A 24,696-nucleotide genomic window follows, 5' to 3' on the forward strand; every position below is an offset into this window, starting at 1 on the left:
TACCTTGCTCTGTGCTTTAAACTTTGTTGGGAGATATTTCTGAAATATCGCTATAAAAAAAGTATAGATAATAGTTTAAAGAGCACTTATGAGCAGACACGTTGGTTTGTCTAACAGGAGCTATGACCTCAGCTTGAGCAGGAGTGCTTTGTGTCTGCAAGTTAATTAGCTTGCGTGGTATTCAAACGTGCACTTGTGGCCTTGTATATGATGATGTAACTGAGCGAACTTAGACATAAAAATGACCACTAAATGAAATTGGAAACTGTGGAAAGCCACAGGTCACATCATTAAATGTGTCTGAGATAAGCATCATTCTTTGTTTATGTTATTTGGGAGTACTATGTATCATACTTTAGCCCAATCCTAAAAGTTACTGTAAGTGTTTTCCTTTTATTCTATTTAAAATGTTTCTGGCCCTGACTGGTGTGGCTCAGTGGATTGAGTGCCCGCCTATAAACCAAAGGGTCCCAGGTTTGATTCACAGTCTGAGGCACATGCCTGGGTTTTGGGCCAGGTCCCCAGTAGGTGGCACGCAAGAGGCAACCACACATGGATGTTTCTCTCCCTCTCTTTCTCCCTCCCTTCCTCTCTCTCTAAAAAAATAAATAAATAAAATACTTTAAATAAAAAATAAAATGTTTCTAGATATAACATTATAAAAGATTATGGTAATATATGCTTTTATAGATCACTGGAATATGTTTTTATAGAGAAGATACAGCAACATCAGTTGAATAGCCTGCTGTAAATTATATAAAGTTTAGAAAGTCAAGGGGTACTTCATTTGGTTTGAACTACATTACCTTTCTTATAACCTTAGACTGATATACCATCATTAAAGCACAAAAGCTTTAAGTATTTTACAGATTTTCTAGTAAGGCAAAGCTAATATAAAGAGTTGGAATATCCAATAAGATGACCAAAATGCAATTATTTGTCTCCCTTCCCCTACTTCCTCAGTTTTAAATACATATTATTATTTATTTAGCAGTTATTAATAAAATAAAATAAATTAATAAAATAGCAGAATTTCTTTTTTTAAAAGTGTTTACTTACTTATTTTAGAGAGAGAGAAAGGTAGGGAGAAAGAAAGGGAGAGGAACATCAATCGGTCACCTCTTGCAACTGCCCCAACCAGGGACCAGGCCTGCAACCCAGGCATGTACCCTGACCTGGGATAGAACCAGCACCCTTTCGATTGCGAGATGATGCCCAACCAATTGAGCCACACTGGTCAGGGCAAGAATGTCAGAATTTCTAACCTTGCTCCACCATTTATTAATTGTGTGACAAAATTTTTAAGCTTTCTCAGCCTCAATTTCCTCATCTGTAAAATAGACATAATAATAGGGCCCGCATCATAGGTTTGTCATGAAAGTTCAGTAAATTAATAATATGCAAAACAAATTCTTAAAACAATGCATGCATATAAATGCTCCATAAATATAAGCTACTTTTATCATTGTTGTGAGGATGAGATACCTACTACCCATTCAACCCTCAAATGAATTTTACGAGAGCTGATATACTTTTTTATATCAAATAATTTACTTATTTGGAGATAATGTCAGAATTCTGATTTGCAGCCCTTCATGAAGGCAGCCTGGACAAATGGCACTGCAAGCTCCTCTGGTTCTGAGATAGATCCTGACAAAATTTCTGTAATAAACTCTTTCATTTGGAATCAGAGAAAAAAAGAAAGAAAGAAAGACTTCATTGAGAGGGAAGGATCTGAGCTGAGCCCTGAAAGATAGGATTTTCAAAGGGGAGGGGCGGGGGGAGGAATCCCTAGCACATAGTATAGTGCCAGGCATTATACTATGTGCTTCACAACCTTTCTTTACATTCGTCGTGGCAGCCCTGGCAGGTCACATAGCTAGTATCTAACAAATCGGGGGTTTAAACTCTTCTCTAAACCCAAAGCTGTTCTCATTTCCACACTACGCTGCTTTGATAATTATAGGTTATATTATTCTGTGTCTTGGACAGTTATATACTTCTAAATATCCCATTAGTTTATAGTGGCTAATTTTTTGTTTTTGCTGGTTTCCCCTTCATTTTCTTACTTGCTTATGTGCCGAACTGTATGTTTGTTTTTAAATTTAAATTTTGCTAATTCTGTTCCTTCATAATTTAATTCAGGTGTAATGTCTTTGCTGAGGCCTCTTCTTCTGGATGTGGTCCCAACAATTCAACAGACTGCTGTTTTGGCTCTTGGGAGACTGGCTAATTATAATGATGACCTAGCAGAAGCAGTTGTGAAGGGCGACATCCTTCCACAGCTTGTTTATTCATTGGCAGAACAGAATGTAAGAATTTTTTTAATGTTATGTTTTTCACTTAAAAATTTTGATAGTTTGGATGCATTTGCAAGGTTACAGGCCTTAGAATTATTAAGCTGTTAACACACCTTCACTTCTCTAAACTGAACATAGCATCAGGAAGGTATTCTACTTTGAGGTTGGTATGCAGCTATTTTCCATTATTGTATTAACAGATTTAAAAATGTAATGGAGGTATACATAAAGCAGTATTTCTGTGTATCAGAGTATTAAAATTATAGACTAAGGCTTAGGATATAAAGCCTTGGGCAAACAAAAAGTTGTTTACAGAAATCTTTATATACAGGTAAAATTATATACAGGTTGATGGCAACTATAACAGATTGCTTTGGAGCAAAGGGGAGAGAAGCATCCAAAAGGGAGAAGACTGTTTAATGGAAGGTTTTATAAAGCATTTTACCAGTATGCAAGGATGTCAGGCCTTTTACGGGTCACCTAAGAGTGCCCCAATATCCGTTTCTCCTTCTGCCTGGTCCCACTCCATGTCTCTGTACACGCCACCTACCAGTACCTAATAGCAGTAAAGGACCTTCCTGTAGGTAGGGTCTTGGACTGTTCATTCCATTCTGTTAGTTTATCTTAACTAGGGATATATCTTTCTTGACAAATCTTTAAGATTGCATTCCTACTTGTGTAACCAAAGGACAAACAATCCAATTAAAAATGGGCAAAGGACTTGAATAGACAATTATTCAAGGAAGATGTACCTGTGGCCCATAAACATGAAAAGATGTTCAACAGCTTTAGTCATTAGGAAATGCAAATCAAAGCCACGAGATAGCACATTACCTACTGGGTTGGCCATAATAATAGAGAAAAATAAAGGAAAACAACAAGTGGTAATGAGGATGTGGAGATGCTTGACCCCTTGTACTTTGCTGGCAGAAGTGTGAAATGGTGCGGCTGCTTCCGACGGCTTGGCGGTTCCTCAGTAAGTTAAACATAATTACCATATGGCCTAGGAATTCTGCTCTAGTTATGTTTCCAAAAGGACTGAAGACAGGTGTTCAAACAAAACTTGTACACAAATGTTCATAGCAGCATTATTCATAATAGCCAAAAGCATTACAGGATAAACAAAATGTTATATGTCCATACAGTGGAATATTATCAGCCATAAAAAGGATCAAGTAATGATAAATGCTACAACATGGATGAACCTTGAAAACGTTATGCTTAGCCAGACACAAAAGCTATATATTATATGATTCCATTTATATGAAATATCCCCAATATATAAAATCCACAGAGACAGAAGCAGATTAGTGGTTACCCAGGGCTAGGGGAGAGGGGAATGAGGAGTGGCTACTTAACACATATGGGGTTCCTTGTTGGGTTGATAAAAATATTCTGGAACTACAGCTCTGACTGGTGTGGCTCAGTTGGTTGGGCATTGTCCTGCAAAGGGAGAAAGGTCATAGGTTAGATTCCCAGTTAGGTTACATGCCTGGGTTGCAGACCAGGTCGGGTCCCTGGTTGGGGAGCTTGCAAGAGGCCATAGATGGATGTATCTCACTCACACCAATATCTCCCTCTCTTTCTGCCTCCCTTCTCCCTCTCTCTAAAAATATAGTAAAATCTTTTAAAAAATATTCTGGAACTACAGAGGTTCCAGAATATTGTGAATGCACAATATTGTGAAGGCACTAAACGCCACTGAATTGTATACTTTAAAATGATTGAAATGGTAAATTTTATGTCATGTGTATTTTGCCGGCATTTTTAAAAGTAAACAAATTCTTTTGTTGAAAATTTGCCTCATTTTTATAAATTGGAGAGTTATTCACTAATGACTGTTTTATCTCTACAAGGAGTGACAGAAACTTTATTTTTGTTGCAGGTATTCCTTCTATTATCAAATAATGTTAGACTTTCTTCTTTCTGGACTCTTACCTCCATCTTTTGATGGCAGAGTGTGTATTTTGGTATCCCACATAGAAGGTTTTTTTTAGAAGGTTCTTAATAGAAGTTTTCCATGTAAATGATGTCTGTTAGTTATAAAGAGATAGAGAGTATTAAGTCAGGAAAGTATGAGAATGTAAGAATGTAAGCAAAATTCAAAAGCTTCTGTCTTCTTCACCTGCCAGTCCTTTAACTCATTTCTCACAGGAGATTTAATCTGTCTTTATGGGGAGCAAAGTTCTTTTGCTTTTTTTTGAAAGGAAATTTCTTTGATGAGAAGTGGGAGAGAAGAGAGGAATTCAAGGAAGCAGGTATTAGAATAAAGAGAGAAGGAGGTCAGAAAATGTAAATTATAGGCACTGTAGTTAGTAGTGACTATTAACAGCAAAGAAATTGTAAGTTTGAAAATTCTACAATATAAAAAGTCAAGTTAGCTTACGGTAATGATAAGAAATGTATCACCATTATTTTTCCACAATTACAAGAAAATCTGTGGAAAGCTACTTTAAAACTCTATTATCATCTTTGCAATAAATTAGTAGCTATTTGGTTACTGACATAAAATTAAACTTTACAACACATGTTTTAATATCTACATATGTTACATTTAAGAAACCAAAGAAATATATAAAATTAAAATATCTTTACCAAATAGCATATTTCTTATATCATCAATACATACTAGGTTTTAAGATTTAATGTTAAAAATATACTTGATATATTTTCTCCTATAAATTTTTTGTATCTTAATATTTTAGTCTAAGTAAATAGAATACTTTCAAAACAGCTGTTATGACTCCCAGTTGCTTTTTAGTAGTCACTGAATGGAAATAGAAACAGAATTTAAAGTAGAGGGTTAACTGGGTTCTGTTAATAAAAGGAAGAGTTAGGAGACCATTACTGTATCATTATGTGAACCATACAACCACAGTGAGACTTCGAGCTAAATGCTTTCTAAACATTTAATTTTCTTGGCTACATGAAGAAAATCATATTTCAGTTTTTATGTCTTAATCTAATAAAATTTATATGTAGAAAATATTATACATGTGAAGCATTACTTAAAATTCACATCATGGTAAGATGATGTATCACATTTGTATGTGATAAAAATTCACATTTGTATTTCTTTTTATTTTTTTATTTTTTAAAGGGTTTTGCTCTAATTATCTTTTAATTATTTATTTATCTTTAGAGGGGAAGGAGAGAGGGAGAGAAACATCAATGTATGGTTGCCTCTAGTGCGTCCCCTACTGGGAACTGGCCTGCAGGGAACTGGCTTGCAACCCAGGCATGTGCCCTGACTGGGAATTGAACCACAATCCTCTGGTTTCCAGGCCTGCGTTCAATCCACTGAGCTACACCAGCCAGGGCCTGTATTTCTTTTTAAAGTGCCTTTTTAAAAAAGCACTTCTAAAAAGGGATAAATATTGTATCTCATTGTTTGGATAGTTTCTGTGCCAGGAAAAGTTTTAAAATGTATCATAAATGTTTTGCCTTTGTGTTTATTCAGTGATTGATAATTGCATTTTGGCTATTTCAGGATAACTTAGAACACTAGAAAGAACACCTAGTTAAGGCCATGAGAAGCCTACCAGGCTTAAAGACTGAGGGCAGGTAAAGGAAATGAGTTTGACAGTTTAGTTGTCATGTGGACAATCTGAGTTCCTCGGGGTCAAATACTTTTAGTGTAACACAGATATGTAAAAATCTCATTATTTTATGAATTTGTAGGATATAAATTTTGCAGGAAATATATTTTATTTATAAAATCATCTTTTAGAATAAAATATTTGGAATGTAATTTAAGACTTACATTGTTTTTGTTTAGTTACTAAACAAAAGCAACAGAGAACATAAAAAAATGATGTGGGATGTTTTCCTATTTAAGAGCTGTTGAACTTTATTACATTAATGTTATTTTGACATTGGTTTTTGTCTTCTTCTAACTTTTTGTTATATAAGTGCTCAACTCACTTCGAATTTTAGTTACTTTGTCTATTTTATCCTTGTAGCGTTTCTACAAGAAAGCAGCTGCCTTTGTGTTACGAGCAGTTGGTAAACATTCTCCTCAACTAGCTCAGGCAATAGTTGATTGTGGAGCTCTGGATACGCTGGTGATATGCCTGGAAGATTTCGACCCGGGAGTTAAAGAGGCGGTGGCCTGGGCCCTTGGAAATATTGCAAGACATAATGCAGGTAATGGAGCGTAAGTTAAAATAGGATTATTAAAGTTTATATTTATTAGGCAAATCTGGCTTTGATTAGTAAAGCATAGGTGAGTTTTTAGTGATGTTTCTTTACATTGTAGAAGATAAGCTTTGAATGATGCCCAAGTTGTTTGAATTACAAATTCACACACACACAAATCTATACATCCCAGCTTTTATCTGTTAGGAGAGGGGAAATTTATAGAGGGAAAGGAGGGGCAGAAAATGGGGCAAATGAGATATTAATTCTCAAATTCTCATTTAAGAAATGCCTTTAGTTTGTCATCCTTCAGGGTACATTGAGTCATCACTCTTACTCATAGTATAGGGCATTCTAAATCATCCAGGGGCCATATCATATGAGTGAGTAACGTTAAAAAGATATGGACATAACTTTCTAGAACATTTTGTATTCAGTCTGTATTGGGCAGGAAGGAAGGAGGAGAAAGAGAAGGACCACCTTTTCTTAGAAAATAACAATTCGGTGCCAGGACCTCCTGCGTAAAGTTGTGCTGATACACCTGGTCAGTAAAAAGTACATAGAGAACAAAACTGCTAAATTATATGAATAAATAATACAACAAGAATAAACAGTTTAACAAACATATGTAAAAATGATCAGCTTTGCTAGTAATCAAGAACTGTGTATTAAAACATTAGTGCAAATATCTTTCCCTCTTTTATTACTTGGGGCGGGGGGAGAGTAAGGCAGAAATAGAGCTGAGTGGCTAAGAGCACCGTGGCGTCAGACTGGACCAGAGTTTGAGTCCAAGTTCTACCACTTAGTTGCTATATGACATTGGATATGAGTTTTAAACTTTCAGAACCTTTACTTCCTTATCTGCAAAAAGAGGGTAATCACTTCAGAGTTACTTCAGGATTTGTTGTAGGATGTTCACGGGAGCTACCACTGAGATACGTTGTGAGGATGATGAGATGCTGCATGTGAAGCATTTAGGAGAGTGCTTGGCATATGGTAAATATTCAGAAAATGAAAGGTATCAGTATTGATACTGAAGGTTAGAGAGGACTTGATAATGTTTATGCCTGTTGGTGGAGGCACGACAAATTGTATAAACTTGAGCAAAGTTGTTTGGTAGAACTAATCTAAGTCACGAAATGGTTTATAGTTACTCTAGAAGGCCTGCTTTGGGAATTCATCCTAAGTAAAGAATTCCACAGAATAAAAAAACTATACTCATAAAAATGTTATTGTAGCATTGTTTTTTTAATGTTTTATTTGGAAATGGACAAAAGTTTATTGAAACTGGTTTTGGGGACGATGGCTGGGTGGATACTTAAGGGTTTTCCAAAGAGAACTATGGATTATGCTTTAGGCTTCTCAAGAGACATTTTTTTACATGCAGATTATACAAGGTCCAGCAGAAAGTAAGGCCTACTTGAGCGTGGTTGGTGGGGTGTGTGTCTCACATGAGGTGGACAGCAATTTGCTCATTTCACCTAAAATGTCATATGGTGTGCTTGAATGGGATATTGTCGTGTTATAGAATTACATACTTAAGATTTGGGAATAAGGATTTTTTAATAAAAGAGGGGCATTATTTGTGCAGGACCCTGTATGCATCTACCTGACTGTCTCTCATAGTCTATATAATTTAAAATGTGTTACTTTTGTAGCTGTTATTCTTGGAAACTCAAGTAAATCAACATGTATATTCAAAAGATATTTCTCTCTTTCTTTTTTAAAAAAGATTTTACTTATTTATTTTTAGAGAAGGGGAAGGAGGGAGAAAGAGAGGGAGAGAAACATCAATGTGTGGTTGCCTCTCACATACCCCCTACTGGGGACCTGGCCTGCAAATCAGGCATGTGCCATGACTGGGAATAGAACCTGTGACCCTTTGGTTCATAAAGCCGGCACTCAATTCACTGAGCCACACCAGCCAGAGCTCAGAAGATGTTTATTTCTGACAAGTAAAATGGTTAAGATTAATTTACCACTTTATCTAAAGAAATATTAACATTTATATATATAAAAGTGTGCTGTTTAGTTGTAGATCTCATTTTGAAAGTGTTTTTATATATACAATATAATGCACCTTTTTATTTTGTAAAAAGTTTTCAAAATCTTAAAAATACTGTAAGATGAATGGAATTTAAAATCAACTTTATTAGCACAACATTCATGTTAATGTTTACTCATGTAAATAGTACAAAATACTGCCTAATTAGTATGGTTGGTTAATTTTTGGTACTTTAATTTTCTGTTATTGTAAACCATGCATAAAATGCTTGCCTTTTGAGAAGTGCAGAATTGTCAGAGCTTAAACAGCTGACATCTGCTTATTCTTGTAGAAGGGAAAAAAAAGAACAACAAGCTGTTTTGGTCTAATCTCCTTCAAATGTGTTCATGTAAATAGAGGTCCATCTATTGACCTGTATGCTTTTCAGCTCAAGATTGGTCCACATGATTTATGAAACCAAGAAAGCTGATTTGAAACACAGATGTCGAGAGAGTAAAGAGGGGTACAGATGCCCCTCCCATTTTTTTCTTTGCTGTATCCGTGAGGGTGAAAAATGGGCTGCTTGCACAAGGGTCAGTCACTCACCTGCAATTACTTTCCCTGGATCCACAGAACTGTCACAAGCTGTGGTGGATGCGGGAGCAGTTCCTCTTCTAATACTCTGTATCCAGGAGCCAGAAATTGCTTTGAAAAGGATTGCTGCTTCGGTCCTCAGTGATATTTCAGAGCATTCTCCAGAGTTAGCACAGACAGTAGTGGACGCAGGAGCCATTGCTCACTTAGCCCGGATGATTCTGAACCCTAATGCAAAACTGAAGGTATTTAAAAATGTTAAAAAACAGACTTCTGTTAATCTAAGAAAATGGAGTTGTGTATAGATTAATATCATACATTCAAAATAATTTGTAAATTATCATTGAAAACAAATGTGACTATATTATGTATTTGGTCTTCTAATAAGTGAATATTATGCTGTAAAGATTAGGCAATAAAGACATGATTGGGAAAAATATGTGCAATGCTAAAAATTAGAAGTAGCATCAGTATTAACATTAATCACTAAAATAAGGAAATCACATAATGATTGAATCTGAAGGTGGGAAGGCACTTAAAATTTTTCTAGCTCACCACTATTACATTTAAGTTCCTTATGAAAATTGTCATATTTCTTTCCTGTAGCTTTCTAAAATCTGATTTTCAGTTAATAGTCACCAAGTGTACTTTTATATGTTAATAGTTATATTCTACCAGGTTTCAAAATTTTTAATGTTAACTGAGCAATGAGAAGTTCTTTGAAATGTTATCAGCATCATGCCAAAAATGTCAGTTATGCCTGATCTTTTTGTACTATATCATCACATGTATTGTAAATTAACAATTTAAGTTTTACATAGTTAAGAAACAGTATTTATCCAAAGGTCATATTCTTTGATCATCTATAATAGAGATTTAAACAGTCCACAGAGAACTAAGACATTTAAATTGGAAATTAGGGGACTTAAGAAATTGAGTATTTAAGTATAAGACTAGGATGTGAATGTCTCAAGACTCAGAAATCTTAGGTTATGCTGGATATGTAATTGTTTTTTCTTTTTATAAAGGAATTTGACTGTATAAAGCTGTTTAAATCATATCTGAACTCTGCACAGGACTCTACCTAATATTTTGTTTTATTTTGGTTTTTGCTTAACAGCGTCAGGTCCTTTCTGCTCTTGGGCAGATTGCAAAACATTCTGTGGATCTGGCAGAAATGGTGGTTGAAGCAGAGATTTTTCCAGTTGTACTTACCTGCCTGAAGGACAAAGATGAATACGTGAAGAAAAATGCTTCCACTTTGATTAGAGAGATTGCAAAACATACCCCTGAGGTAAAACAAAACAGAACAACAACAAAAAACAAACCAGCTTTAAATACAACAATATTAGTCCGTTTTCATTGTTAAGTAAAACATAGATTTGTGTAAAAGACCTAGGTGCTCTGCCTCATGGTTTGGTTAGATCATGGCTTCTCATCCTGAGCACCATGGACACTCTGGACTAGATAATCCTTTGTTGTGGGGAGCTGTTCTGTACGCTGCAGGGTGGACATTTAGCAGCATCCTTGGCCCCTGCCAGTAGCATGCCTTCCCACCCTGTGAGGATCAAAACTGTCTCCATATATTGCCAAATGTTTACCAAAGGACAAAAGTGCCCATTGTTGAGAACCCCACTGGCTTATATCATTGGAGTCAGAGAAAAAAATCTCAGTTTTTAATTGTTTCCCCTTTTTACATTTCTAGACTGTAGGGACCATAGTCCTTTGCCATTCTTGTCATTTCAGGTCAGCTGAGAGTAGTGAGAGGTTGTATGTACAGTTCCAGGGTGAGAGAGACCAGGCCCCCAGCCCCGTGTAACTGCTGTAGTAGCTGCTCTTACATGGTGGTTCCCTCTCTGAGTTCTTAGATGCCAAAGGCATAGAGATGAAGCAAGCCCGGGTGGATTCTGAAGTTGAATCTTTTTCTGTGTATATAGTCCTCATAATTTCACCTAATATCTTTACTTGGTTGAAATTTTTATGATTGGATAGAATCAGCTAGCAATCATTGTTTGCAAAGGGGGAATAATTAAGCTAGAATATTTCAAATCTGACATTTGAAATATTTAGTGATGAATCTCCTTCTACTCACACATCATGATTGGGACTTTCTGTAGTTAGCTAGTTAAGAACTGGCCCTAAGCTTAGTGTCCAGGTGGGGAATTTTGACAACCATTAGAATAGGGATATAAATTGTGCCGTTAATGCATGAAAACTTGAAGCACAGAAGAATCACCACACAGTGAATATATTTGTACATTTAAAATAGGATTATTATACCCTGACTTGTGTGGCTCAGTGGGTTGAGCTCTGGCCTGTGAATCAAAAGGTTGCTTCCCAGATTTGATTCCCAGTCAGGGGCACATGCCAGGGTTTCAGGGCAACTGACTGATATTCCCTTTCCTTTCCCTCTCTCTAAAAAATAAATAAAATCTTTAAAAAAATAAAATAAAATAGGATTATTGTACTCATGTATTTCTTTAATAAGTAGTTTCACTAAATCGTATTTCAAATTTTACCAGGTGTTTTTAGATCTTGAGTAAAAATGTTTGGCAATACTAAAGTAATACTCAAAGATTATTTTATGTCTTCTGGCCACAATTACCTAGCTATCCTTCCTCTCCCTTAGCTTTCGCAGTTGATAGTTAACACAGGAGGAGTTGCTGCCATCATCGACTGCATTGGGTCTTGCAAAGGAAGCATAAGGCTGCCTGGCATCATGATGCTGGGCTATGTGGCGGCTCACTCTGAGAACCTGGCGATGGCAGTGATCATTTCCAAGGTTTGCTCTTGCTTGATTTTCTTCTAGTTATTGTAGTGAGATATTCTAAGAATCACAGTAACACTCTCCCATAGATTATAAAATGTGACTGACCAGAGAAAAAGAAACCTGAAGAATTTTTCAGCTTGTGTTCAAGGTTGATTAGTAAGTTTCTAAAAGCAGTGCTAGAATATATAAGGCTTATTTTGTAGGCAGTTTTAAGTTTTACTCAGCATTTAAGAGCTACAAAATATCAATACCTCTGAGTATTAGGATTATCTGTTTTGAAATATTCAGTGTAGTTCATCTTGAAGGATTGACTGAATATATTTACAAAGTGTAAAGCATACTTGATTAAAGACATTACATGGAGGATTTCCACCAAGATGGAGGCATAGGTGGAAGCACTGCGCCTTCTAGCACAACTAGGTTTAAAAACAACAAAGTTTTAGCAACAAAAACGCAGCCAAACCACAGAAAATTGAACTACACGGAAGTCTGACAACAACGAACCCTTCAGCCAAACCGGTAAGAGGGGCAGAGCCAGCAGCAGAGCGAGGTCAGGCAGAAAAGATCCACCAGACTGACCCGGGCGTGCAACCCAGGTATGCCAGCAGCCGTGGGTTGATCCCAGGTGTGGAGAAGCGGGCAGACCCACTGAGGGCGCAAGGCGGTGGACCCACTGAGGCCTGATCACAGTCACACATTAGCACGCAGATAAACCGGTGAAGGAGCTAGCAGTGAGACAGACCACGCAGACCCCAGTGGCAGAAAGTGGCAGAGGGGACCGCCATTGTCCCTCTCTGACCCCGCCCCCACATACAGCCTCACAAACCAGTGACCTGAGTGGCCCCGCCCTGGTGAACAACTAAGGCTTCGCTCCTCATACATAAAAGGCACAAACAGATAAAAACACGGCTCAAGAACAACTCAGAGCCCCAGAGCCAATAAGTCTAAGCAATGAAGAAATAGCTAAACTTTCAGATGCACAGTTCAAAACACTGGTGATCAGGATGCTCACAGAACTGGTTGATTTTAGTCACAAATTAGAGGAACATGTGAAGGCTAAACTAATTGAAATGAATGGAAATACACAGGAAACCAATAGTGATGGAAAGGAAACTGGGACTCAAATCAATGGAGTGGACCAGAAGGAAGAAAAAAATGACCAAACAGAAAAGAATGAAGAAACAAGAATTCAAAAAAATGAGAAGAGGCTTGGGAACCTCCAGGACATCTTTAAACACTCCAATATCTGAATTATAGGGGTACCAGAAGGGGAAGAGGAACAGCCACGAGTGAAAAACTTATTTGAACAAATAATAAAGGAGAACTTCCCCAATCTGGCAGAGGAAATAGACTTCCAGGAAATCCAGGAAGCTCAGAGAGTCCCAAAGAAGTTGGACCCAAGAAGGAACACACCAAGGCACATCATCATTACATTAGCCAAGATTCAAATGAAGGAGAGAATCCTAGAAGCAGCAAGAGATAAGGGGACAGTCACCTACAAAGGAGTTCCCATCAGACTGTCAGCTGATTTCTCAAAAGAGGCCTTACAGGCAAGAAGGGGCTGGAAAGAAGTATTCCAAGTCATGAAATCCAAAGACCTACAACCAAGATTGCTCTATCCAGCAAAGCTTTCATTTAGAATGGAAGGGCAGATAAAGTGCTTCTCAGGTAAGATCAAATTCAAGGAGTTCATCATCACCAAGCCCTTATTATATGAAATGTTAAAGGGACTTACCTAAGAAAAAGAAGACAAAATTGATGAATAGTGAAAGGACGGCAAACTCACAGTTATTAAGAACCACACCTAAAACAAAAGCAAACTAAGAGGACAGCTAGATCAGGAACAGAACCACAGAAATGAAGATCACATGGAGGGTTAGCAACAGGGGAGTGGGAGGAGGAGAAGGGGGGAGAAGGTACAGAAAATAAGTAGCATAGACAGTAGGTAGAAAATAAATAGGAGGGAGGGCAAGAATAGTAGGGGAAATACAGAATCTAAAGAACTTGAGACACGTGGACATAAACTAAAGGTGGTAATGGTGGGGGAGGGGTGTGCAGGGTAGAGGGGAATGAAGGGGGAAATAGAACAACTGTAATGGCATAATCAATAAAATATAGTTTAAAAAATGATTTAAAAAAAAGAAAAAGAAGACATTACATGCCCAGTACTCATTCTCCCCTTTCCTGTCACTGGGTGGGAGATGACAATGGCTAGGACATCCCTTTTTATCTACTTTCCATCAGCTTTCATGAACTTATTTCTCTTTTTAGATGAGGGCAATTCAGAGACATGTCAGCTAGTGATGTTTCATGTCTTTTCTCTAGGAATATTGTCTCATCTTAGTTTATAACTTGGTATTAATCCACCATACAATGTAGCCCTGACACATGGTAGGTACTCAAAAATACCAATTGAATGAATAAATATTGATCTCCTGAAGAACACTTGAAGGCTGTGTGCTTACAGAGTCTCTGGCAACCCTCTGGGGTGTGGGTTTCTTACCAGCATAGAAAACCCACTGCTGTATGTTCAACAGAACTGTGGATTTTATTTTAACCTCCTTGCTAATCCTCAAAATAAAAGAGAGCTTCAGATCTTTATTTTCTACTTATTCCTTGATAATTCTTTGCTTTGCTCGCTTTTTATCCTACACGTTGCTTTTTGTTCTTCTATCACCGAAGACTACGACAGAGACTAGAAGAGAAGTGCTGCTTTCTGAAGGGTCGCCGCGGGGATATTATTGGGATTTCTGGTTCTTGGCTCTTTTGTGGATCGTCAGAAAGCTTACACATAGGAACAATGATGAAAGAAGCAGCAATTGCTTTTGCTTCCTTTATTTCCTCCCCAAACTAACCAGGAGGTGCTTCCCTCCTTTGGATGAGTGTTGCTGCTGGCCTCTCCCACCTAGCTGTCTCTCAGTTGAAGATCAAGGTGGCAGCAGAAGTTTTAGGCAAACCTACCTGTGTCATTCTTTTTCCTACATAGTACTGTAAGGACTAATAACAACATTTCACATTTAAATAATACTTTATAATTTTCAAAGTGCATTCATGTTTCTTACTTCACTTGCTGTTCATAACAACCAAGGCAAGTAAGTCAAAGTTTGGAGGATGGGAGGGAGGAGGCCAATTATCCCTCCTGCTTCGTCAGTCTTGGTATGTCCCAGAATATGGACTTTCTGGAAAGTTGTTTTCTTCTGAAGGCAGGTCTCACCTTTTGTATTGGCAGACAACCATTTTTATTTGGAAGAAAGAAGTCAATGAAGCAATATGACAGGTCTCTTCAGAAAATTGTTCTTAACTAAATTTAAAGGTACAGGGGAAAAAAGTGTATATGATCATTTGGCCTTTGCTACGGTAGCATGACAATGACATATTGCTATTGCAATGACAAATTGCATTGTCAATGACCATATGGTAGCATGACAGTATAACATTGGCTTCTGTGGTACTAAATTTAAGGTGATCATTATTATAGTCTCAAATTAGTTAGAAAATTATCCCTATACAGAATCTGGAATTATAATTTGATTTGGCTATTTGATTCTTCCTTAGATATAGAAACCATGATGTCTTTTGGGTTCTTTAGTTAATTATTTTGATTATTTAGATAAAACTGAAATCCAAAGCACAAAATATAAGCATACATTATCTGTGTAACAAGAGTAATTCTACTTTGCCATTCAATCATGTTAAAATGGGCAAAACTATCATTTAAAAGTGGACCAAAGTTAATGAAAATTTATTTAATATTTTAGGAAAGGTTTTAGTGAATATATTTAATCTAAAAATTACTTAAATAGAATTCTGGCTCATATTATTAATTGGATTTCAAATCTATAGTAGTTACTTTATTGTTAGATTTATTATATAGTGAAAAGGCAATTTTAAAGGATTCTAAATTAACTTTCTTAACAAGAGAAAATAAAAGATTTTGAAATCGAAGCATTTTAAATTTGTCAAAGTGGAGTCTGGTTTTTCCAGTGTACTAATCTGTGGCATCTGTTGTTTGATTAAGTGTCTCTGTATTTGGGGAATAAGTAATAGCACAGATAGTCCTAGTTTAGTTGGATTGTTGAGGTAAATTTGTTGTAGCCATTTTATTGACTTGAAAAATGACAGCCCCTGTGATGTGCTCTCTTACTGAACCATCTAGGAATAAAAGGATCAAAGCCAAAATGATTTCTTCTAATCTTTAAGAAACATGGAAGACCCTTGACTTCCCTGCTCTAGAGACATAACACCTGCTTGCTCTTTTGATCAATGCTGCAGGGTGTGCCCCAGCTGTCAGTCTGCTTGTCAGAAGAACCAGAAGACCATATTAAGGCTGCCACTGCCTGGGCCTTGGGACAGATTGGGAGACACACTCCGGAGCACGCGCGGGCTGTTGCCGTCACAAACACTTTGCCAGTTCTACTTTCTCTGTATATGTCAGCAGACAGCTCTGAGGATCTTCAAGTAAAAGTAAGTGCTTAATTCTTAGTGTTTTAGGAAGATTTGTTAGATTTTGACTCATTCTTAAAAACATGTAATTTAAAAGGGTTTAATTTTCATTATGGACAATATTGCTTTTATGAGTCAAGAAATAACATTTATTAGAAGAACCGAAGAGACTCTTCTTTGAAAACTGGATACCCTCGTCTCTAAACATCAGTGATGTATCTTCAAGAAAGTTTTCTGCACATGCAAAGTTCTTTGTAAAATTAATGTCTGGTTGTTGCCTTCTACATTCCTTGATGGCTTTTCTTATAAAATAGGGATTGAAGAATGATAAAATTTTAGAGTTAGAATTGGCTGCAGAGGACTGTAGTCCTTCTTACATTAAAAAATTGAGTCCACATGAATTTAAGGTGCTTTCAGAAATACAATATTACTGGGCAAGAGGGGTTCCTGAAGCCATGATCTATCTCTCCTAACTCCAAGTCCACCTTGTCTTTTAATTATATGTCTTAAATTTGTTCCTTGAAAGAAAAATGTCCATACTATTCATTAAATTAAACATTTTAAAATATGCATTTAAAAATCCAGCTTTCTGAAAAAAAGTATTACAAACTACTAAAATGATTTTAAAAACATGAATATAAAATTGGACCAGTTGTTTAATAATTATAGAATTTCAAAGAAAGAAAATGTTTCCCATCATACTGTTAGAAAAACATGTAACTTTTTTTATTGTTGTTCAATTACAGTAGTCCCAATTTCCCCCCATTGCTCTCCCTTGCCCCTCCCAACCCCACTCCCTCAGTCAATCCCCACCCTGTTGTCCATTACCATGGGTCCTTTAAATGTTTCTTGACTAGACCCTTCCCCTTCTTTACCCCATTATCCCCCTCCCCACTCCCTTCTGGTCACTGTCAGTTTGTTCCTTGTTTCCATGTCTCTGGTTTTATTTTGCTCATTTATTTGTTTTGTTGATTGGGTTCCACTTACAGGTGAGATCATATGGTATTTGTCTATCTGAATGAAGAGACATTCCAAGTTCATGGATCAGAAGATTCAATATTGTTGAGATGGCAATACTCTAAAAATTTATCTATATATTCAACACAATCTCTATTAAAATCCCAGCTGGCTTCACTGCCACTTAAAGTGGATCAAAGTTATAAATATGAGTTTAAGACTATAAAACTCTTAGGGAAAACATGGGAATAAATATTTGTACCTTGGATAAGGTATTAATTTCTTAGACGTGACACCTAAGAAAGCACAAGTAATAGAGAAAATGTTGATAAATTGGTTTTCATCAAAATTAAAAGCCTGTATGCTTCAAAATAACACCATTAAGAAGAAGATGAAAAGAGTTGGGAAAATACTTGCAAGTCACATATTTGAGAAAGGACTTGTAATTCACAATATACAAAAGACCTCTTACAACTCAATCATAAGACAAATAACTCAAACATTGGTCAAAGATTTGAATACAAATTTCACCAAAGAAAATATAAAAATGGCCAATCGGCACATGAAGAGATGTGAAAAATCATTAATCACTAGGGAAATGCAAATCAAAACCATAATGAGATAATACTTTATACCCATACGAATGGCTATAATTCATAAAATGGATAGTAACAAGTACTGACCATCATGTAGAGAATCTTGAACCTTCTTACATTACTACTGGGAAAGTGAACTGTCATAGTTATATTGTAAAACAAGTCAGCAGTTTCTCAAAATGTTAAATATAAATTTATCATCAGCACCCAACAACTCCATTCCTAGTTATCTTCCCAAGAGAAATGAAAGCATTTGTCTGTACAAAGACTTGTATATAAATCTTCATAGCAGCATTATCCATAATACCCAAAGGTGGAAACAATCCAGTGCCCATCAGCTGGTGAATGAATGAACAAAATGTGATAAGTGTGTATAATGGAATACTATTAACAATAAAAGGAATGAAGTACTAATACACACTATAACATGGATGAGCCTCAACAATATTGTACTTAGTGAAGAAGGCCAGACTCAAAAGTTCATATATCATATGATTTCATTTATATGAATTGTTCAGAAAAGTCAAATTTATAGACAGAAATTAGAATAGTAGTTGCCTAGGAATGTTGGGGTTAAGTGGGGTGAGGGAATAAAGAATGACTACAAATGGGTATGAAGTTTCATTCTGGGATGATGAAAATGATCTAAAATTAGATTGTGTTGATGGTGCACAACTCTATAAACTTACTAAAAATCCACTGAATTGTGCATTTAAAATGAATGAATTAATGGTATGTAAGTTGTATCTCAATAAAGTTGTTAAAAACTTAAGCCCAGAAATTGACAAGTGAACAAAATCTTAATTAATATATGAATATTCCTTTCATGCTGGAAATACAGCTGATTATTAATCAGGACATACATTCCTATCTAGAAGTAGCAATATATGTGTTCATATAATCATAAATCTAGTGTATTTCTTGGCAAAGGATAGTAAAGCTCAATGAATTTCTAGGGTCATTAGAAGTTCTGTTCCTCTAGGGTTCTTGATTAATAGCTTGACAGTACATGACCAATTTGGCGCTGTTAGAGTAAGTCTGTCTGCATGATACAATGCATGTGATCTCTGCTGCACTATCAGTAGACCTTGTCACCAGCTAAATCAAATTTATTGACTTGCGACCCTGGCTGGTGTAGCTCAGAGGATTGAGCGCGGGCCTGCGAACCAGACAATCGCAGTTAGATTCCCAGTCAGGGCACATGCCGGGGTTGCAGGCTGGTTCCCTGCAGGCCAGTTCCCAGCAGGGGACGCATGAAAGGCAACCATACATTGATGTTTCTCTCCCTCTCTCCTTCCCTTCCCCTCTAAAGATAAAGAAATAAATAAAAATAAAAAATCTTAAAGAAATGGATTGACTTGCTTAGTCGCCATGGCCCTAAGATGGTTCACAAAAATATGACTAGCTATGTTGAGAATTGAGAGTTTAAGTACAATTTGTGTTATACTACTTGTGGGCAAAATTCGGATTGTATTACTAAATTTGTTGTTTTATTTAATCTAGTTTATAAACCAGTATTTGAGGACAAGTGTGTCAAGAGATAAGAGATTACAAGACTGCTTTAGCCTATAATTCTGGGAAATTGTAAATTCAAGAGTTCCTTGATTAGCACAAATGTGATGAAAATTTTTGCAGAATACATTTATCAACTATAAAATTAATGATGTGAAAGTAAAAATGTTCCTTGACATTCAAGAGCATTGCTAAATGTTGAAGAGCAAGATCCCAGAAGACCAGGTCAGCTAAGGCCTCAGAGAGAGGACAGATGATGAGACAAAAGGCTATAGGGATGTACTGAAGCATAAACCACACACATACAAGCAGATGTGGATTTCTAGCGGAAAACAGCTGTAGATAAACCCAATCATGAAGCCTTCCAAAGTGAAGGGGACAGGCTATAATACAAAGAAAGAGAATCAAAACCAGCCATGGCTCTGAAGCTGGCTGCAGGAGTGAGCTGCAGTCACATTAGAGCCCTTCTTCAGCTACACTCTGGGCAGCATGACACGGTGTCACCATGAAATAGAGTGCTGGGGCAGAGTGGGAAACGCACCTGCAGGTAATACACTCTCTGTCGTCCAGCTGTCCTCTGTGGTTGAGTAGATTCTGTTTTGCTTCTCTCTGTGAGTGGGATAATTTCTACCCATGACCTATAGCAGTGTATCTACAAATGCTCATTGAATAATGCATACAGAATATTTCTGACTACATACCTATAAGCCATGAAGCCTTTTGGAGAACAGGATGCCTGATAATGGCTTCCTGCAGTAAACTAAGTATTTTTGCATTTTTGTTGATTTGAAGGAAAGAATGAGACATTAGCTCTCATGGTTTCTATATACAAATTTTTACACTATTAATTTTAATCTAGAGCTTTATGATTTATAATTTCAGTTTCCTCATAAGTATTTTAAGAGCTCAATAATACATTCTAATTTTAAAATTTGACACAAAGAGAACTGGTAGGGTATTCTATTATAAAAATAATAAAAGATAGGAGTTTTTCTGACAACTTTTTAAAAATAAAACAACTGTTGTCATTGCTGGGGAAGTGGAGTACAGGGGACTAACTCTTAACAGAAAAAAATACAATAAAGATTAAATTTAAAAAAAGAAACTTCACAGAGCACTAGCCTCCAATTTAAAGTATTTGGAGTTGAGTTCACTCACAATGAATAATACGTTTGACTATTTATATATTTTAGATCCACTGGGTATAAGTAGATTAAAATTTAAATTTTTCATTGTGCATTTAAAATACGAAACAACTGCTGCTTAGACCAGGAAATTGTTTTTATTTTCAAATTCCTGGAACATGAGTCATGAATTTTTGTGAAGATTTCATTGATTGCTTACTTTGGTATGTATTTTGCTTTGTATTTCAATAGAGTAAAAAAGCCATAAAGAATATCTTACAAAAATGCACATATTTACCAGCCCTAGAGCCATTTCTGTATGATGCTCCTCCCAATATCCTGAAGTATGTGGTTGGACAGTTCAGTAAGGTAAGAAGTGCTCTTAGCCTGGATGTGGGGGAAGAAAATGAAAATGAATCAACTTGTTCCTTCTGTTGGGTCAGTGTTTTCTTCTGTAAGATGGGGCAGGGTTCTCCTGTTTAACTCACTGATCACGTCGACAGGGATGTAAACGTACATTAATAAAATTCATACTTCCTTCTTCCTCATAATTGCTGTGCCATCTTTTTAGTGTTCTTGGAGAGTAAACAGTATGTCAACACATAAAAACCTCATAATATACCTATAATTTATGTAGATAATTTATATCAATAAGTAACTTCTGGTAATTTTTCTGGTGTCTGTTAGTCCCCTCATCTGGGAACACTGCAGAGATCTTTAAAAGAAAAGGAAAAGGGTCTCTGAGCCACTAAAATATTTTCCACAAAGTTCATGCACTTACTGGAGGTGCTCTCAGACAGTCATTTGAAGTTCATTGACTTATTTTATGAACAATTTTAACAAATGTAGCTGTTAAATACAGAGGTGTGGCACAAACGACACCCCTTTTTAATTACAAAATCTTTTATCATAAAATCATAAGTATGTAATTCTGTAACATAACAATATCACACTCAAGCACACCATATGACATTTTAGGTGAAATGTTCAAATTAAAACTACAAATTATTACAACCATATTATTACCCTACCAAATACACTCAAACAGACCTTACTTCTGCCGGACCCTGCATTACTTAGGTTATTGCATATTAGAATAGTAAAGTAGGAAGGTCAAGCTGCTAGCAGCGGGCAGCAGCCAGCAGGACTGACAATTGATAGCAAAGGCTGAGAGAGAGTAATTGCATGGCCGCAGCCATTGGTGGCCAGGATGGTGACCCTAAGCCATCAGGGATTGGTTAAATTGTACCATCAGGGACTGGTTAAATTGTGCTCAGGGGATTTGATTTAATTATTAAGTTCACTATTTCTGCAAATAAAGAATAAAACTATATTATTATGAGTTATAAACTGGTCTTCACAATTAAATAGGTCCAATTTTAGGTGCTCATCTGAAAGATGCTACCAGTCTTTACTTCTCTGAACTCTTTCCATAATCTCCAACCGATTGGCCAACACTCAGACACCGTAGCCACTGGATAGTGGGCTCACACTGCTGAAGCTTCTTCGGGATGCAATTCTGTACACCAACACCTATGTTCTTTCAGATAAATGCATGAAGAAAATAATTAAACTCTCCCCCACCACAGCTAAGTAAGAAACTGAGCAGCTACCTAAGGGGGTACAGTAAGGAGCTGAGTGGATCATCTATAGACTGACTTATCAGCTCTTGGAAATAAGAAGTTGACATTATTTCTGAAAGTTTTATTTTAAATCTTTTAGGCTACCGAAATGGTCTAGTTTTATTGAACTTGCTATTAAAAATGAACACTAATCCAATTTAAGAATTATAAAAAGTCATTAAAGAAAATAAAAATAAATCAGATTGGTGAAAGGTTAGATAGCCAAGATAAAATACAGACAGTACCTCATAATATGTACTCTTAGAATTGTGCCTTCAAGAATATTTGCTTCAGCAGAATTTTGCGTGTTCTTCATCTAAGGGTCCCAGAGCACTAGAAAGAGATAGGGAAGCAAAACAGAAGGTAAGAAGATAGCAGTTTAATGTGGCTGGGGACAGACATAATAGGTATGAAGACTCTCCAGACAAAAAAAATATATACTTAAAACTGATATATCTGTAGACTATTCCATTTTTTCAAATATAGTCTAGTGTAATCTCTTTTTTTTGTCCAGATGATGTATATTAACATTCTATTAGCCACATCCTTTTTGAAGTTTTAAGTATTTGTTAAATGCCAACATGTACCCTGTAAAGCCTGGAGTAATAGACAAAAAAAAAAAAAAAAGACAAAGTTCTTCAAGTAACTTCATAATCTATCTGGGGAGGCTAGAAGAAACAATTAGAAATTATTTCAATGTGCTAGACTGCATAATAAATCTTTTTAAAAAGAAGAAATAAGTGAATACAGTTTGAGGCATTCAGAGAGGGCTTCAATACAGAAAGTACAAGTGAAAAGAGATGGTTTTGAAGAAAGAGTAAGGATGGTGGGGGAAAGAAGGGGCGTTTCTGTCAGAGGGAATAGTAGCAATGACCAAGAAGAGAGTGGAAATTCCCACACTGTGAACCTCCCTCCTTGTCTGGTCAGTTGTGGCCTTGCATCATTAATTTCTACACTGGCTCTTTCCTCTCAGTACACAAACATCCATTGTCAAATACGGGGACTTTCTTTAGTTCTCACTGGTTGCTTCTTAAAATCTCTTGGATTTGTGGATTCCTTACTTTCCCGATTCTTTTTCTATCTCTTTGACATCTCAATTTCCTTTTTCTGCCTACTCCTTAGTATGTTCATTCATTTGTTAAATAGTAATTGAGCATCTATTAGGCACCGAACACTAGGGAAAAAAATGAATGAATAATGTACAGTTTCTGCCTTCATGACATTTATGTATGACAGACACATACATTGATAATTAAAATATTATGTGGCAGGTATACCAGTGGGGTTTAACAGAATGCTAGGAAAGAAGAAAAGTACCTAACTCATCCTAGGATAAGAGAATAGGGGAGTTCCCAAGAAAGTTTCTTAAAGGAGATAACACCTGAGCTGAATTTTAGAAGATAAGCAAGAGTTATCCAAGCACACGGGGGTGGGGGGGTACATGGAAGGTGGAAGGACATTCTAGGAGAGGGAACAGCATGGGCAAAGGCAAGAAACTCTGCCCCAGCATGCACATTTGGGACAGAGATTGGTGGGAAAGGAAGCTGGAGAGGTAATTAGTTGCTGGGTCGCAGAAAGCCTTCTGGGCCCAGTTAAGGCGGTTGCCTTTAATTTTGTAGGTAGTAGAAAGATTTTAAATGGATGTCAGCAATGGAGGGACACCACTTTATGTTTTATGTATGTGATTGGGTCTCCACTGCCTTCGCTCATGTTCAATGCCTTTATTCCATCTGCACAACACAGAAAGTTCATACATTTCTAAAAGGATTGAATTTTACTTCTAATCTCAGCAAATTTAGGTTCATTGTATTAAAGGCATATGGGACATGAATACTCTTTTACACTTCCTCAGGTATACCGTTGCTTTTCAGTAGTAACAATCCAACTTGGAAAAGAAAAGCTGACATTTTAATGTGCTTCATTTTTCAAGGTGCTGCCACATGATAGCAAAGCTCGACGACTTTTTGTAACAAGTGGTGGACTTAAAAAGGTTCAAGAGATTAAAGCAGAACCTGGATCTCTTCTTCAGGAATACATCAACAGTATTAATAACTGCTACCCAGAGGAAATAGTAAGGTGGGAAAAACAGACTATTAGAAGGTCAAATTATAATGTGTTTTTTCTGTTTTCAAGTCTAGATTTCTATATTTACTCTGTCAAAATGTGTACTTTGAAATACTACATGAGACCAATGTAGACCTTTACCTCTGCTCTTGATCACTTTATTTCCCTCAAGTTAAATAATGTTCCGAATGACACGCACATTTCCAAGTCAAACTGCAATGTCATTTAAAACATTTCTGTACTAATTTAAGACATGCTTTACAAAAGATTACTCAAATACACAGTTCAAATTAAATTAATCTTTAATGTGAACCTGGTTTAGAAAAAGCCTATAGATTCTGATTTTTGTAATACCCTGCTTATTATTAAGCTCACCTTTATATTAATAGGAGTGTTACAAATAGAAAAGACATGTTTAGTATCAGAAAAAGTTACAAACTATATTTAAGAGGAAATTAAATAAGTAATGTTTATGATATGCAGATGCTCCATAGTAATGCAGCGGGAAGCTACTTTCAAGATTAATTTTTTAAAATGAGGTTTATTTGAAGAGCATTAAACCTAAGCCTCAAACCTTGTAAGCCTAAAATAGT

At 36.3% G+C, this 24,696-nt stretch overlaps 1 protein-coding gene and 1 long non-coding RNA gene across 8 annotated transcripts in view; one reads left to right on the plus strand and one right to left on the minus strand.

Moving 5' to 3' along the window:
- Positions 1–24,696, plus strand: part of LOC119048004 (sperm-associated antigen 6) — a 39,567-nt gene that overhangs the window by 11,377 nt on the left and 3,494 nt on the right. The window contains exons 3-10 of one of the 3 annotated variants that reach the window (XM_053665840.1): positions 2,146–2,312; positions 6,263–6,446; positions 9,055–9,260; positions 10,136–10,309; positions 11,645–11,797; positions 16,058–16,249; positions 20,670–20,786; positions 23,970–24,115. In XM_053665840.1, the coding sequence (XP_053521815.1) occupies positions 2,146–2,312; positions 6,263–6,446; positions 9,055–9,260; positions 10,136–10,309; positions 11,645–11,797; positions 16,058–16,249; positions 20,670–20,786; positions 23,970–24,115 (1,339 nt within the window). The remainder of the gene's footprint in view (positions 1–2,145; positions 2,313–6,262; positions 6,447–9,054; positions 9,261–10,135; positions 10,310–11,644; positions 11,798–16,057; positions 16,250–20,669; positions 20,787–23,969; positions 24,116–24,696) is intronic. The other 2 variants (XM_037143512.2, XM_053665841.1) reach the window with 2 other exon arrangements.
- The window catches only part of LOC128627522 (uncharacterized), a 120,688-nt gene that overhangs the window by 11,145 nt on the left and 84,847 nt on the right, over positions 1–24,696 (minus strand). For 2 of the 5 annotated variants that reach the window (XR_008391739.1, XR_008391738.1), the window contains exons 2-6: positions 22,285–22,372; positions 20,716–20,804; positions 10,231–10,304; positions 9,028–9,243; positions 1,069–3,743 (exon numbers count right to left, since the gene is read on the minus strand). This is a non-coding gene — a long non-coding RNA (uncharacterized LOC128627522). Of the gene's footprint in view, positions 1–1,068; positions 3,744–9,027; positions 9,244–10,230; positions 10,305–20,715; positions 20,805–22,284; positions 22,373–24,696 lie in introns of those variants that run through there. The other 3 variants (XR_008391742.1, XR_008391741.1, XR_008391740.1) reach the window with 2 other exon arrangements.

Source organism: Artibeus jamaicensis, unplaced genomic scaffold (assembly GCF_021234435.1).
Source record: "Artibeus jamaicensis isolate MK-2021 breed Jamaican fruit bat unplaced genomic scaffold, CSHL_Jam_final contig_426, whole genome shotgun sequence".
NCBI classification, from domain to species: Eukaryota; Metazoa; Chordata; class Mammalia; order Chiroptera; family Phyllostomidae; genus Artibeus; species Artibeus jamaicensis.